The sequence below is a fragment of the Astyanax mexicanus genome, chromosome 18, assembly GCF_023375975.1.
Source record: "Astyanax mexicanus isolate ESR-SI-001 chromosome 18, AstMex3_surface, whole genome shotgun sequence".
In the NCBI taxonomy this organism is placed as follows: Eukaryota; Metazoa; Chordata; class Actinopteri; order Characiformes; family Acestrorhamphidae; genus Astyanax; species Astyanax mexicanus.
The window spans coordinates 1,184,824-1,200,813 of NC_064425.1; the positions used below are offsets into that span (position 1 = coordinate 1,184,824).

General features: G+C 38.8%; 2 protein-coding genes across 4 annotated transcripts in view; one reads left to right on the plus strand and one right to left on the minus strand.

The window, feature by feature from the left end:
• The window catches only part of grik4 (glutamate receptor, ionotropic, kainate 4), a 1,128,391-nt gene that overhangs the window by 99,978 nt on the left and 1,012,423 nt on the right, over window positions 1-15,990 (minus strand). The gene's annotated exons all lie outside the window — the stretch shown is intronic.
• The window catches only part of mcamb (melanoma cell adhesion molecule b), a 64,339-nt gene continuing 53,189 nt past the window's right edge, over window positions 4,841-15,990 (plus strand). For all 3 annotated transcript variants that reach the window (XM_022675241.2, XM_049467206.1, XM_049467207.1), the window contains exon 1: window positions 4,841-5,026. In XM_022675241.2, the coding sequence (XP_022530962.2) occupies window positions 4,969-5,026 (58 nt within the window). In that variant the 5' untranslated portion in view covers window positions 4,841-4,968. The remainder of the gene's footprint in view (window positions 5,027-15,990) is intronic.

The following is a 15,990-nucleotide window of genomic DNA, read 5'->3' on the forward strand; positions in this document are numbered from 1 at the left end:
CACAATAACAAAAACAATATCATCATGTTGCTTACCTCAACAAAGAGTTATTAATGCTGAGCAATAGGAGAACTGTAGATGTATTTTCTCAGAGGATTATATTTGAGTTGTACACAAATCGATCTTATCTCTGCTTTGCTCTTTATTTATGTCTCAGCAGATTCACATGAAAAATATGATCAAATTACAGTCTGATCTGGCAGCCCAGAGACCGTTCTGCTCCTCATCCAGCAGATGATGACAGGCCTTATCATTCAGCATTTATAATGATTGTAATTAGACATGAGATTTGGTTAAAAAGAGGATAATGTCATTACTGTATGGAACAGAACAGTACATCATATCAAATGCATAAAATTAACTAAACTAAATAAATAACAATTAACATAAAAACCAGACAAATCACTGGAGCAGAGCTGGTTCCATACAGTATAACAGTAGCAGGTTCTTTAGTATTTTATGTGTTATTTCAGTATACAGAGGGACCAGATGGGAGGCGGACGTAAAAGCGGGTAAGACAGACAAATTTATTAAATAACAAATAAACACACACAGATAAGGATGTGTTTACTGATGCACAATGTAGCAGTCCTACTGCATCCTCTACTGCCCGGTGTCTCTCCACCGAAGGCGTTGCTTTCTCCTCGTTCACTCCTCTCACTGAGAACGAGACACTGGCTCTCCTAACAAGTAGCCGTCCTACTACGTGTCCGCTTGACCCAATTCCTTCAAACCTACTGCAAACTATCGCACCTGCAATCATTCCGGCTATCACTCACACCATCAATGCCTCTTTAACTTCTGGTGTATTCCCGACTGCTTTCAAACAAGCACATGTGACACCACTGCTTAAAAAGCCTTCTCTCAACCCCGCCCAGGTTGACAACTACAGACCGGTCTCACTGCTACCCTTTCTCTCTAAAACAATAGAAAGAGCAGTTTTAAACCAGGTCTCTGGCTTCCTCTCCCAGAATGACCTTCTGGACCAGAACCAATCTGGGTTCAAAAAAGGAACCCAGATTGAAAACCAGTTGAAAACTGCCAGAGCTGCAGGTCAGTCCTCAGTGCTCATTCTGCTGGACCTCTCGGCCGCATTTGACACAGTCAACCACGACTTCCTCCTAACTATACTTTCAAACATGGGGATCTCAGACAATGTGCTGTCATGGTTCAGATCATACCTCATTGGGCGCTCGTTCAAGGTGTCGTGGCAAGGACAGCTATCCTCAGCCCGCTCCTTATCCACTGGGGTTCCCCAAGGTTCGGTACTGGGACCCCTTCTCTTCTCCATATACACCACCTCTCTTGGTCAGGTTATCCGCTCACACGGATTTTCCTACCATTGCTTTGCTGATGACACCCAGCTATACCTGTCGTTCTCACCTGAAGATCACTCAATCTCCGCACGGATATCGCAGTGTCTCTCTGACATATCCTCATGGATGAAGGAGCATCACCTTCAATTAAATCTCTCAAAGACTGAACTTCTGGTTATACCAGCAAAACCATCTTTTCAACACAACTTCTCTATAAGTATCGACTCTCTCTCTATCTCACCGACAAAGGTTGCTAGGAACCTGGGTGTTCTGGTTGATGACCAACTCTCCTTCACGCACCATGTGGCCTCGGTTGCTCGGTCCTGCCGCTTTGCGCTCTATAACATCCGAAAAATTAGACCGTTCTTGACGCAACAGGCCACCCAACTCCTGGTGCAAGCGGTCGTCATCTCACGCCTCGACTACTGCAATGCCCTGCTAACTGGCCTCCCGGCCTGTGTAGTAAAACCACTCCAGATGATCCAGAACGCAGCAGCACGTCTGGTCTTCAACCAGCCAAAACGGGCACATGTCACCCCGCTGCTCATTGAGCTCCATTGGCTACCAGTTGATGCTCGCATCAAATTCAAAGCTCTTACAATCGCCTACAAGGTGATGACAGAACAGCTCCTTCCTACCTGCACTCGCTCCTGAAGGCTTACGCTACCTCCCGGCCGCTGCGCTCCTCCAGTGAACGTCGCCTCGCTTTGCCAAAAACTCACACAAAGCAATCCAGACTGTTCTCATACAGAGTTCCCCAATGGTGGAACAAACTACCTTCTACTACCAGATCAGGAGAATCTCTCGCTATCTTTAAGAAACTCCTGAAGACGGAGCTCTTCAAAGAGCACTTACTCTCTTAAACACCTCTAACACACTAACTACTTCTATCCTCATTTCCTTCTTCCTCTCCTTCACTCCTCTACCCTATTATTCCCCTTTGTCCTCCTCTTATCCCTATCCAAAGATGTTATTATTCCCCTTTGTCCTCCTCTTATCCCTATCCAAAGATGTTTTACCTTTAAACTTATTTTACATTGTACTCAACTATTGTAAGTCGCTTTGGACAAAAGCGTAATGTAATGTAATGTAATGTAAATAAGGAATAAACAAGGAGATATAAATACATAAACAAACAAACAGGGAGTAACGTAAAACAGATAACTAAACAGGGCTAGGAAATATATACAAGGGATAAATATGTGAATATATACAGGTAATAAACTAGGAAACAGACAGGAACTAAACGTGACAGAAAATAAGCGTGAAAACAACAAACTAGAAATAAACAAGAGCGTATAAATGCAAATAACCAAGAAACAAGGAATAACAATAACGTAGCGAGACAGACAACACGGGAAGGTGCAAAGACCGACAACATGAAACAATGAACACCTGGGGAGACAGGTAACGAGGGGCGGAGCTACAAATTACAGACACTTGACGGAAAATTACAGTAGACACACACCAGGAAACGGGGAAAATGCAGGGGAACAGAGCGAGGCCATGACACAGAGACAGAACATTATCTCATGAGGCACAACAACAACAGCAAATAATAAAAAATATATCTGAGAAATAAGTTAGAAATTATTTAAATGCATGTAAATGTGTGTTTTGAACTGAGCTGGAAAACAACATTGCAAACAAAGAAGTTTATTACTCATTATTAATTGATAAATTGTATATAAATTATGCAGTGGCTAATGAGCAGGCGTATTTGTGAGCATATATGTTGTTATATATGTGTTTCATTGTTCTGCGGGAAGCTTGATAAGAATATCTGTACTATGTGCACAAATCTTCTTTTTCTTCTATTTTTTTTATATTATTATTAATATTATATCTTATAAATAATATCTTTAATTATTTTATTGACGCTGTATTAATAATATTTACAGTTCACACCTTTTTCTACTTTTTTATTACTTGATTTTTTTATTTACTTAATTTTCTACTTTATTAATTGGCTTTTGCTCACCTGAGCAAGTGGAATGACCTTAATTGGTTAATTAGGCTCTTTTCACGCGGCGGCCATTTTTAATTGAAAATCAGGCTGTAATGGGAGGAAGTAGAAACTCAACAATGGTGTGGACCTCAAATCTTCAGCTATTACCACAATTTATCATAAACGATGTAGACAAATGGGCTAAAGAGAGATATCGATTACCAAGAACAGGTTTTTTTTTTACAAGAATACTGCCACTGGTAAGTTAAGGTTTTAGCCACCTTTAGCTAACCTAACCAATGCTAGCTAGCTAGCTAAGCTAACTGGCTTTTCCAAACATTAAACATTATTAGCAGCATGAATGTCTTATAAACATTACGTTTGTGGTAAATTGTTGTTATATATCCTGAATGGTAGGATAATGTAGCTACAAGCAGTATGTAATGTGGTAATTGTTTTCAGTTTAAATTAACTTTAGCTGTTAGATGTAGTAATGACAACAACTTTGGGTCATTGTAGCTAGTGCTAAATAGCTAATGCTGCTAGCCTGACTCTACAAGCCTGGTCAACAGCACAGCTAATGTCGCTAGCCCAATGCTAGATAGTGTATCGCTAATTCCAGCAAATTACCAAAGTCAAAAATAGGCTAATTATTTGAAACAAAAACACTTTCATGATATTTAAGTGTGCTGTTTTAATGGTGTGATGTCAGTTCAGTGCGCTGTAGCATTAGCTTAAAGCTAGCATTATTCTAATTACGACTCTTGAATGATCTTGTAATTCAGAGGATAAAATGTACACAGAATAAAACATACAGGGTTCTGAACATATTTATTTGCCACAAAAAAATGTGATAAAGGTGACATTTTGAAAAGGCAATATAGAAATTCAGCTTAAATACGGAATCCTATATATCTTCAAAATATTGAGATAGTATCTCAAATCATCTACTATTTATTTGATATTTATTCACTGTTACTCTTTGTGCAATAATACTGGTCACACCCTACTATAATCACATCTCCTCTGACCTTATCTTATCTGAGCTGCACTAGCTGTATATATTTTTGACTTTATTATATGTATTTTTTGTATTATTATATATTTCCTGTAATCTATCCTTTTTCCTGTACTGCTGTAAAATTTTCCTCATTGTGGGATGAAAAAGGATTATTTTATCTTATTTTATAATGACTTAGTATCTCAAAATAGCGACTTAGTATCTCAATATAATGTCTTAGTATCTTAAAATAATGATATACCATCTCCAAAAAATAACCTACCATTTCAGAATAATAAGATAGTATCTCAAAATAATGAGATAGCAATTTATTAATATATATATATATATAGTATTTTTTATATAACAGAAATACTGTAGCTCAGAAGATCAAATCAACTAATTAGAACTCGACTCAGGATTCGACTCACTGAAGCGTGTTGTTTATATGGTCGAACCGAGGCTCAAAGCGAGTCGATTCAGTGATTCAGTGAGTCATATTCACAGCGGGTCCAACCCACTACTCTCCACCCCTCAACACACACACCCCATACACACACACCCCAAACACACACACCACACACACACACACACACACCGTGCTAATGCTGCTCTCCTCCCGCAGCACGTAGCTCTCCGGTTCTCTCCCGCAGCGCGCAGTCGGTTCTCCGGACTCTCCGCGGACACGAGCAGCGGGACTCAGCATGAAGCAGCCCGGTCTCACCCTCACCCTCACCGCGCTGCACCTCCTCTACTGGAGAGGTAAGAGACCCAGAGACAGCTGGAGAACTTTTATTATTAATATTATATATTTACACTTTCAGCTGGAAAGTTTCTGGTGTGAGACAGTGATGGAGGGATGCTCTCATGGACAGTTTCTCTGATTTTACTATTTATAGGTTTATGTTTGAGTAAAATGAACATTGTTGTTTTATTCTATAAACTACAGACAACATTTCTCCCAAATTACAAATAATAATATTCTTATTTAGAGTATTTATTTACAGAAAATGAGAAAAAGATGTAGAGCTTTCAGACCTCAAATAATGCAAAGAAAACAAGTTCACATTCATAAAGTTTTAAGTGTTCAGAAATAAATATTTGGTGGAATAACCATCAAAATGTTTTTAATCACTGTTTTCATTAACATGCATGTTGTCATCATGTCCTCCTCCACCAGTCTTACACACTGCTTTTGGATAACTTTATGCTGCTTTACTCCTGGTGTAAAAACTCAAGCAGTTCAGTTTGGTGGTTTGATGGTTTGTGATCATCCATCTTCCTCTTGATTAGATTCCAGAGATTTTCAATTTGGTAAAATCAAAGAAACTCATCATTTTTAAGTGATCTCTTATTTTTTCCAGCCCTGTATCTCGCATTTCTTTTGCGTTTTGCTTCTTTTTGTTAGTTTATTATGTTGTCGACCCTTATTTTGTTTATTGGCTTCTCTTTTTGCCTTGTTTTTTGGATTTCTCTTGTAAATCTTTTTGGATTATCCATTTTCCCTGCTCACACTCTGGTATGTTTCTGTCTTTTTCTGCCATTCTGATTTGGACCAACTCTAAAAAATGTGTTTTTTTTGTATCCTGTCGTGTATCTGGCCAGCGTGAGAGTTACACATGCATGCACTTCCACAGAAGAGCTACTATAAGGAAGGTCAACTAGTGAACTAGTGAACCAGTGACCTGCTGATGAGGTCAAGGCTAACTGGTGCGATCCATGGAGGCCCCACCTCACAACTTTAAGTGTCCCAGAGCAATTTGTTTGAGAACAGAAGCTCAGTGAATGGATTTCCTATTGTGTGTTGAATTCCCGAAGGATGTCACAACTTCCTGACTTATCAAAGGGATAATGAAACGGAATTCCACCCATTTTTGCGACAAAGAGAAAATGTAATTGTGGGTGACATCCCGTCCCGCGCTGTGGAACTGCAGTGTATCAGATAGTGTCCTTCTTGATGTCTGATTACAGAGCGCTGTGGCGCAACAATAGACTGCATTGTTCCTAGTTTTGTAGTTTGAAGATAAGAGAAAGTAGATTTGAATAATGGTTTTAAATAGCTTATATTTTTGGATAAAAATGGTTAAATATTATATTTCTAGCATGGTATTTTGTACTTTTAGCACTGTTGGCATTGTATGACGGGTTAATCCTAGCCAGTAGGTAACAATATTTTAAAGTTAAAGGAGAACTCCTGTGTGAAATGGACTTTAAATGTATTTATTAAAACATGATGAGATTCTGAGATCCAGTATTTTGTGCACTTTGCCCAACCAGGCTTTAGAATAAGTGTTATGGGGCATATTTTACCCTGCAGATAAATCGCTTTTTACATCGTTATCCAGACACAGGCTCCACACTTCATTGCTAAATTTCCGGAGAGCCTTGTCATTTAAAATGAGAATTAAAAACAACTGTTTACATCCCATAGAGTAGGAAAATCTCCAGGCGCCGCAATCTTAAATTTAAGTCACAAGTCACTTGTCGAGCAGAACGAATAGTAAAACTTTTTAAGCAAAGTTTATGTAATTTGTTGTTCTCCTTTAAGAAGCAAATTGGGGAAAATATGGCCAAATTAATAGCATAGTAATTGTTTTAATCATTGGACTGAAAACATATTTAAAACACAGTGTTTTACACTAAGTCTTAGTTCAAATTCAGCTCTTGTGCAATGTCAGCTTGTTTGCTATGTAACTACTACGCATTTAGTTGTGTGTGTCAATTATGATGTTCACTTGATCCACAATAAATGGGTGTCTTAAATATTTTAGACATCTTCTATCAAAATCTTGTACAACACTGTCACTTTACCCGCAATGAGACACTTTATCATTTTTTATGTTACTGATATTCATTTATAATAATCCACGCTGCTATAGCAATCTTGAATTTGATGTTCATGTTGCTGTTACTTCCCTACTTCCCTACATCTTTATATTTTGTGTATTTATCTTGATATCTATTTTATTATTATTTAATCTTTATATTTATCTATTTTAATAATTGCTTTTTTGGTGTAAACTGGACTGTGGAAAACCAATTTCGTTCCACCTCAGGTACCACATGTGATCTGAAATGACAAGAAATCTCCTTGAATCCTTGAATCCTTAAAAAAACAGGTATAATTCAAGCAAAAAAATTGTTTTACATGCTAAAAACGTCATGGGACAGCAGTATATAAATTGACCATGGAGTGTTACCTGTAGGGATGGCTTTGGAGCTCTGAATTACTGGGTAAAGCATGTAAACAATGATGTGTTATTCGCACAAATAACACAGGAATGAACTGCATGCTGTTCCTAGCGCTGTTAGTTATCTCCTATCTGACGAGACGGCGTCGCTGCACGGCTTCAGCTTTGCTGTCTGTGGGCGGTCCCGAGCCGAGGTGGGCGGGGCCATGAATACTAATTCACGGGTTGATGTAGACACGGTGCTTTTCCTGATCGACTCGTTTTTCTGAACATTTTCTTTTACTAGCTGCTGCAGACAATGAGGAAGAGGTTGAGGAAGAGTTTCATCATGTGCAGCATCATAAACAACTCAGAGAGACCTGCTGTATTTCAGAATACAAAAGAACAAGAAAAAGGAGGTTTTAGCAGAAGGAGACCTTTGCTGTAGTCGTAGGCACGCCAGATAGATTGGCATCACAATTCTCATAGCAAAAATCAATCAGTACTTTAGCAATAAGCTGGCATAGTAATGAAACTCTAATGCAGTAGATTGTAGTAGTATGAAGTAGGTAAAGGACCTCTGTGGTACACAGATCATAATCAGTGTTAGAAGTGAAAGGAGGGGACGGGGGTTCGGTCGCTGTTTGAAAACTGAGCTCCAGAAGCCTCGGTGGGCGAGCGAGTGCCAGGTGTGGGCAGCTGCTCACTGGCCTCTGTGAAAGATCAAAATGAGTGATAGAGGGGGGAGAGAGTGTAGAGTTTCCAGGTCACGTAAACTACATCTCGTGCTGCTCACTACAGACGTGAACATGGTCCGTGAGAAAGCACTTCCTCAGTTTCTTCACCATGAATGGAATGAACCCTCCACCAGCAAATCTCCAGAGATGGAACATCAGACAATACGTCAGCATGATGTGCAGCTTTTAGATTCTGTTTCCTCGAAGACTACGTTCACATTACAAACCACATCACATTGATCACATCTGATTTTTTGCTTAATGGTTCACATTCACTGTAAATGTAAGTGTTCTGTATCTGTGTGTAATGTGAACGAATCTGTTCCTGAACCGTCTCACATGCTGCACATTGATACCTGTATAAACGCCTCCTTCTTCACCAACAACAAAACCCCTCATATTAGAGAGAGGAGAGACTCGTAGCTTTATAAAGGGAAATGGATGAGTTAGCAGCTCATATGTGGAGCATCTTTTGCTGGAGTGGAGAGTAAACAGCTGCTCTGAAGTTCATGCTCAGGTCCAGGAGGAGAAAAAAGGACAGGTGGTTTGCTTTTGCTGTTTTTTGCAGCTATAGCTGCACAGCTGCACCAAGAGACGCAGTGTGGGTACGAGAGAAGAGAAGCACATAGCGCTAATGCTAATGTATGAAAGCAAAAAGACGCATGATTTCAGATTTGACCGTTCACAATTATGTCGCATGTCTGTGGATTGTATACGTATCTGATTTAGGACCACATATGAAAGTGATTCAAATCTGATTTGAAAAATATCTGATTTGGCACATTCACACAGCCATGAAAAAAAACAGATCTGAGCCACATTGAGCAAAAAAATCAGATTTGAGTAATTTCAGCCTGGTAATGTGAACGTAGCCTATGAGAGTTCTAGCAATATTTTGCTAACAGTATATCGTCACTGTCCAAGAAAAAACATGTGTCTCCAGAACAGCAACTTTACAGGAAAGAGATAAAACCTATACTTTCAATGAGAGGCAATGTAAAAAAAGCTTATTTCATATCATTGTGGAGAATGTATTTATTTATTTGTCCATTTATCAAGAGCAACATAAATGGATTAAAAGTGCCATTAAAGGGGAATCCCCTCATTTTGTTGTAATTGCCCGTATAATTGAATAATTAGGATGTAAAATGTTATATGAAAAAGAAAGGTAATTTGGACAGTTGTGGTCTGAAATTTGTACAGTGGTCGCAAATCAAACTATTTATCTGCAGAATTTAACGAGTTACTTAAAACTAAACATTTATTACCCAGCGAAAGAACAAAGGAAGGGTGGTATTCATACAGGGCAGTCCAGGTGTGAGCAATCAGAAGCTCGGTGAGCGTGAACGTCGTAGCTTCATGTAATCAGGGAAGTCCGGTGAGTGAGCATGCTGGGAAATGGAGTCTTTGTTGTGAAGTTCAGAGTCCTGTGCAGGCAGACTGACAGCAACAGGACTTTTTCTATAGAACAATTCCTCTATAGTGCTCTATAACTTTAATAGGACATGGCAGAAGTCATGGGACACAATACTAGTTTTACTCGACTCGATTTGCACGCTCTGGCTTCTGTCACCACCAGTTTTAAGAGATCAGTTTTAAGAGTTAGCAGGTTTCTCTACAAAGCGCCATTTCACATCAAGCCCCTCTCAACGACTTTGTTTATTTCCCTCGTCCATTAAACTATGCAGAAATGTAGCGGGAAAAATGGTGGAATTCCCCATATAATTCATTCAGCTGCTAAAACTACATTACATTCTCTATAATGCCCTTTTTTGTTTTTGGTTCCTGGATAAAAAAAAGCTGAATGGAAAAAAGTAAATGTAAAAAAGGCTTTGAAACAAATTAGTCTTAAGCTCCCAAGACATGCAGTAACATTAAAGCTTCGGTTCACACAGCAGTTCTCCAATCAGAGAATACATTTCCGGGCTTTTCCTGTTCACGCTGAGATCTGGACTCTGTCACAGTAATGCTAACAACAATGAATAATCCAGACATATTTATACAAAACCGATAGACGGACAATATCAAAAGCTGCTGCGCGTCTCTTTCTTCTCTCATACGGACATGTTAGGAGGTTAGATGTTGATACAGAGAGGAAAATAATGCTACCTTCTCTTTTCTTAAAAAACTCAAAGGCCACATAGGAAAAAGAGAGAGAGAGAGAGATGAGTGCACCGTAATGGGAGGTCAGCTGCTATCCATCACTCCGGCTAATTCAGAGTTCAGCCACTGAGGATCTATTAGAAAGAGCACATTGTTTACTAACACTCATCTCACTGTCACTTTCATTCCTAGTTTTACCCTTCTGTTACGTTACGGCTAAAACTGACCTGTTTTAAGGTTTAAAGATCTAGGAAAAATAGATAAAAGCTATAAACAAACAAAAAAAAACTAAAGCTAAAACTAAAACAAAATAGCAATGTTTTGTTTCAGTGTTACTGTATGTAAAACGACTGTGTTTTATATGTTGGTCTTTCAAAAGTAACAAAAAAAGTAGTGAAACATTAAAAATAGTTTGAACTTGTATTTTTTTATGAAAAACTAGTGAATTATCCGAATTGAACATTACCTGTTAGAGGTATGGAACACTATTGCACTAAATATAGTAAGATTAATAAGTAATGTTTTAGTTAGTTTTAGGTTTAAGACATCTTTTAGATTAAATTAAACATGCAGGAACACCATTGCTGTTTCTGATAAATGAACATTACTGTGCTTTATTACAGTATATTCAGTCTCACTTTGCTGTTTGTATTAAAACAAACTAAAAAAAAATGGGTTCCTCAAGGGTTCTTTCAGTGCTCATCTTTCTATATGGTACCACTGTCTTTGCTAAAGTGTTAAAAACGAGTCGATCAGGAAAAGCACCGCGTCTACATCAACCCGTCAATTAGTATTCATGGCCCCGCCCACCTCGGATCGGGGCCGGACAGCAGAGCTGAAGCCGGGCAGCGAGGCCGTCTCATCAGATAGGAGATAACTATCAGCGCTAGTAACAGCATGCAGTTCATTCCTGTGTTATTTGTGCGAATAACACATCAGTGTTTATATACTTTACCCAGTAATTCAGAGCTAAGAAATAAATGGTTAGAATTAGTCTATGGAGGAAAAACATCACCAGCCAAGTACAAGTGTGATAGGTAGGTGTTTAAAAACAGTGTAGAACAATTCTGTTTACACTAGTTAAAAGGATCTGGAGCTGGACTACCCTCCTCTGTGTGTAAGTAACTATAGGTTTAAATAGGATCTCCGGTGGATTTGGTGTTTTACAGAGACTCTAAGACTAGGTCAGTGGCTGAACTGCACTTAACAGGGCATTATTACACATGCTGTAAAGTATCATGTGTTGCAGTGCTGTTAGCCAATCAGAGGCGATATATTTGCATGTATAAATTTCCCCCCTCCACTCCTCCACCAGACTAAAGCAGTGTTATAACGGATCACCGGAGCACATTTGCACACAAAAACAGGCTCACATGGCTTTCTTTCATGCTAGAGATTCAACTAGACATTTTAAAATGAATGAAAAAACGATAAAATGAGACTTTACACGTAACATGTTTAAGTGCTAATATGATCAGACAGAAATGAATATGTATGAGTTCAGATCGGAGATGCTAGTCACTTGAACGCACAAAACAAGCTTTGACCCACTTGAATCATTTACTACAGAAGAGGCTCTGTGTTACAGCTGGTTGAGGAGGCAGGCAGTGGTCAGCTGGTCTGAAAGAGGAATTATTTTGTTTGTTTTAACCAGCATTGCTGAACCAGCTGAACATGACTTTAAATCCCAGGTGAAATTCTAGATTAAATTCTTTATTTATAGGATTTACACATTATAAAATTTCCCACAACATTAACATTACCAATGATATTGCAATTCAAACAGCAAAAAAAAATATATATATATGTATATTCTAAACATAATATTAGAAGGCACAATACAAAAAGTGTACATACATACAGCAGTCCGACAGGGTAGTAAAAAAGAAAGAAAATGAATTAGCTGCAGTATATTCAACCTTATGGTCATGTTTATAAAATTAAGAAACCACTTCAGTTTCTGAATCAGTTTCTCTGATTTTGCTATTTATAGGTTTATGTTTGAGTAAAATGAACATTGTTGTTTTATTCTATAAACTACAGACAACATTTCTCCCAAATTACAAATAAAAATATTCTCATTTAGAGCATTTATTTACAGAAAATGAGAAATGACTGAAATAACAAAAAAGATGCAGAGCTTTCAGACCTCAAATAATGCAAAGAAAACAAGTTCATATTCATAAAGTTTTAAGAGTTCAGAAATAATCAATATTTGGTGGAATAACCCTGGTTTTTAAAACACAGTTTCTTTCATACACCTTGGCATCATGTTCTCCTCCACCAGTCTTACACACTGCTTTTGGATAACTTTATGCTGCTTTACTCCTGGTGCAAAAATTCAAGCAGTTCAGTTTGGTGGTTTGATGGTTTGTGATCATCCATCTTCCTCTTGATTATATTCCAGAGGTTTTCAATTTGGTAAAATCAAAGAAACTCATCATTTTTTGGTGCTCTCTTTTTTCTAGAGCTGTATATCTGAGACTCTCAATATTTGTTTTAACTTCTGTAAGCCATATTTTAAATGTTGGTGTGTTATCCAACTTTCATAGTCTTAAAATATTTTTTGGCAATTATCATTGAATATGTGATAGCAGTTTGTATACAACAATCAAACCAAACAGGAACCAAAAATTCTTACAATATACACTACCGTTCAAAAGTTTGGGGTCACTCAAACAATTTTGTGTTTTCCATGAAAAGTCACACTTATTCACCACCATACGTTGTGAAATGAATAGAAAATAGAGTCAAGACATTGGCAAGGTTAGAAATAATGATTTGTATTTGAAATAACATTGTTTTTACATCAAACTTTGCTTTCATCAAAGAATCCTCCATTTGCAGCAATTACAGCATTGCACACCTTTGGCATTCTAGCTGTTAATTTGTTGAGGGAAGCTGGAGAAATTGCACCCCACGCTTCTAGAAGCAGCTCCCACAAGTTGGATTGGTTGGATGGGCACTTCTGGCGTACCATACGGTCAAGCTGCTCCCACAACAGCTCAATGGGGTTCAGATCTGGTGACTGCGCTGGCCACTCCATTACCAATAGAATACCAGCTGCCTGCTTCTGCTGTAAATAGTTCTTGCACAATTTGGAGGTGTGTTTAGGGTCATTGTCCTGTTGTAGGACGAAATTGGCTCCGATCAGGCGCTGTCCACTGGGTATGGCATGGCGTTGCAAAATGGAGTTCCTTATTCAGAATCCCTTTTACCCTGTACAAATCTCCCACCTTACCAGCACCAAGGCAACCCCAGACCATCACATTACCTCCACCATGCTTAACAGATGGCGTCAGGCATTCTTCCAGCATCTTTTCATTTGTTCTGCATCTCACAAACGTTCTTCTTTGTGATCCAAACACCTCAAACTTGGATTCATCCGTCCACAACACTTTTTTCCAGTCTTCCTCTGTCCAATGTCTGTGTTCTTTTGCTTATCTTAATCTTTTTCTTTTATTAGCCAGTCTCAGATATGGCTTCTTCTTTGCCACTCTGCCCTGAAGCCCAAAATCCCGCAGCCGCCTCTTCACTGTAGATGTTGACACTGGGGTTTTGCGGGTACTATTTAATGAAGATGCCAGTTGGGGACCTGTGAGGCGTCTGTTTCTCAAACTAGAGACTCTAATGTACTTATCTTCTTGCTTAGTTGTGCAACGCGGCCTCCTACTTCTTTTTCTACTCTGGTTAGAGCCTGTTTGTGCTGTCCTCTGAAGGGAGTAGTACACACCGTTGTAGGAAATCTTCAATTTCTTAGCAATTTCTCGCATGGAATAGCCTTCATTTCTAAGAACAAGAATAGACTGTCGAGTTTCAGATGAAAGTTCTCTTTTTCTGGCCATTTTGAGCGTTTAATTGACCCCACAAATGTGATGCTCCAGAAACTCAATCTGCTCAAAGGAAGGTCAGTTTTGTAGCTTCTGTAAGGAGCTAGACTGTTTTCAGGTGTGTGAACATGATTGCACAAGGGTTTTCTAATCATCAATTAGCCTTCTGAGCCAATGAGCAAACACATTGTACCATTAGAACACTGGAGTGATAGTTGCTGGAAATGGGCCTCTATACACCTATGTAGATATTGCACCAAAACCAGACATTTGCAGCTAGAATAGTCATTTACCACATTAGCAATGTACAGAGTGTATTTGTTTAAAGTTAGGACTAGTTTAAAGTTATCTTCATTGAAAAGTACAGTGCTTTTCCTTCAAAAATAAGGACGTTTCAATGTGACCCCAAACTTTTGAATGGTAGTGTACGTCTCTGAGTAAAAAGCCACATATATCACACCGGTAATTGTTCAGCTTTGGACACATCCAGAATAGTTAAGCCAGGGTGCCTTCTGCACTTTTACATCTGTCACATAATGGTGATTTGGAGGGAACAATATTATAAAACTTTGTTTTAGACTAGTAAAGTCTATGTAACCGAAACAAACACTTAAAGCTCCACTAGGTAGGATTGAGATTTTGTGCTCGTGGGCTCCCCCTGCAGTTGTAGAGTGTAATAAATGTTTCAGGCGGATTAGTTTCTCTTTCTCGTTTTCTGGCTTTCACAAACATATTCGGTCTCTTTCCAGCTTCTGCCAGAGTGTCTGTATGTTAGTTTGTAAAGAATGAACCAGTAGTCCTTGTAGAACTGTTAGAACTAAAGGTCGGAAAGCAGGTCGCAGTTCTCGCGAGCGTTGGTCCCGGCCGCCTCGGAAAACTTACAGAGTCTGGTTTGAGCTCAGAGGAGCTCCGGCACAGACACGAGAGCACCGCTATTCCTCCTATTACACCTCAATGCAGCGCTGCAGTGAGTTTCAAGCTATAATTTTACTTCTTTAAAAAGATCAAAAATCAAGAAAATCCTACCTAGTGGGGCTTTAATAGAAAAACGACTGTGATCAGACAGTATGTTGCAGGTAACCAGGCCAGAACTGGTAGCACTAAAGGCCAAGATGCAATTAGCCTGGACTGCATCCACTACATTCAGAGCCCTCCAACCAGGCCAAACAAGGACAGAGCTTTATACTTGCATTCGTACCATGAAGAATGAATTTAAGCATTTAACCTTTTCAGAATGTGATGACAAACATCTAAAGAATTTTATCTATTTTTGGAAGCTAGACGTTGCTTTGCTTTCCTGTAAAATGATAAAACAAACTCCAAATAAAACCCCTCCAGGCTGGATGATGTTGCCTTTTAAAGCTAAGCATAGTTTGAACTTTGATAACAATCAGAAAAAGGAAACAGGCTTCAGGCTTTGGATTATGAGAACAGGCAGTAAATATGAGTGAGCTCACTTTAACAAATAGCTCTGAAAATGGTAAAAACAGTTCATAACATCTTAGTATTAGTTTAGTATTGACACTACTGCCTCCATACTAGTGCTAGAACTGAGCTATAAAGACTCAAATTCCCAGCGTGCACTCACACCGGACTACCTTGACTTGACTGCTGATCATGTGATGCTACAGTGCTCCCCAGCTTCTGATTGCTCACACCTGTCCTGTTTAGTATATATACCCCTACTCTGTTCCCTGCAGAGTATTGAATCTAGTTATCTAGCTTTTCTACAATGCTTTTTCTTTGTTTTTGCCTTTTTGTTTATGTACTACCGATTTTTGCCTTGCTCTTTATTCCTCTGGATTTCCTGTGTATGACCCCGACCACTCTCTCTGGTATGTTGTTAATTCTCACTGCCCTTTTTGTGCTAACCATGCCCGTCCCTC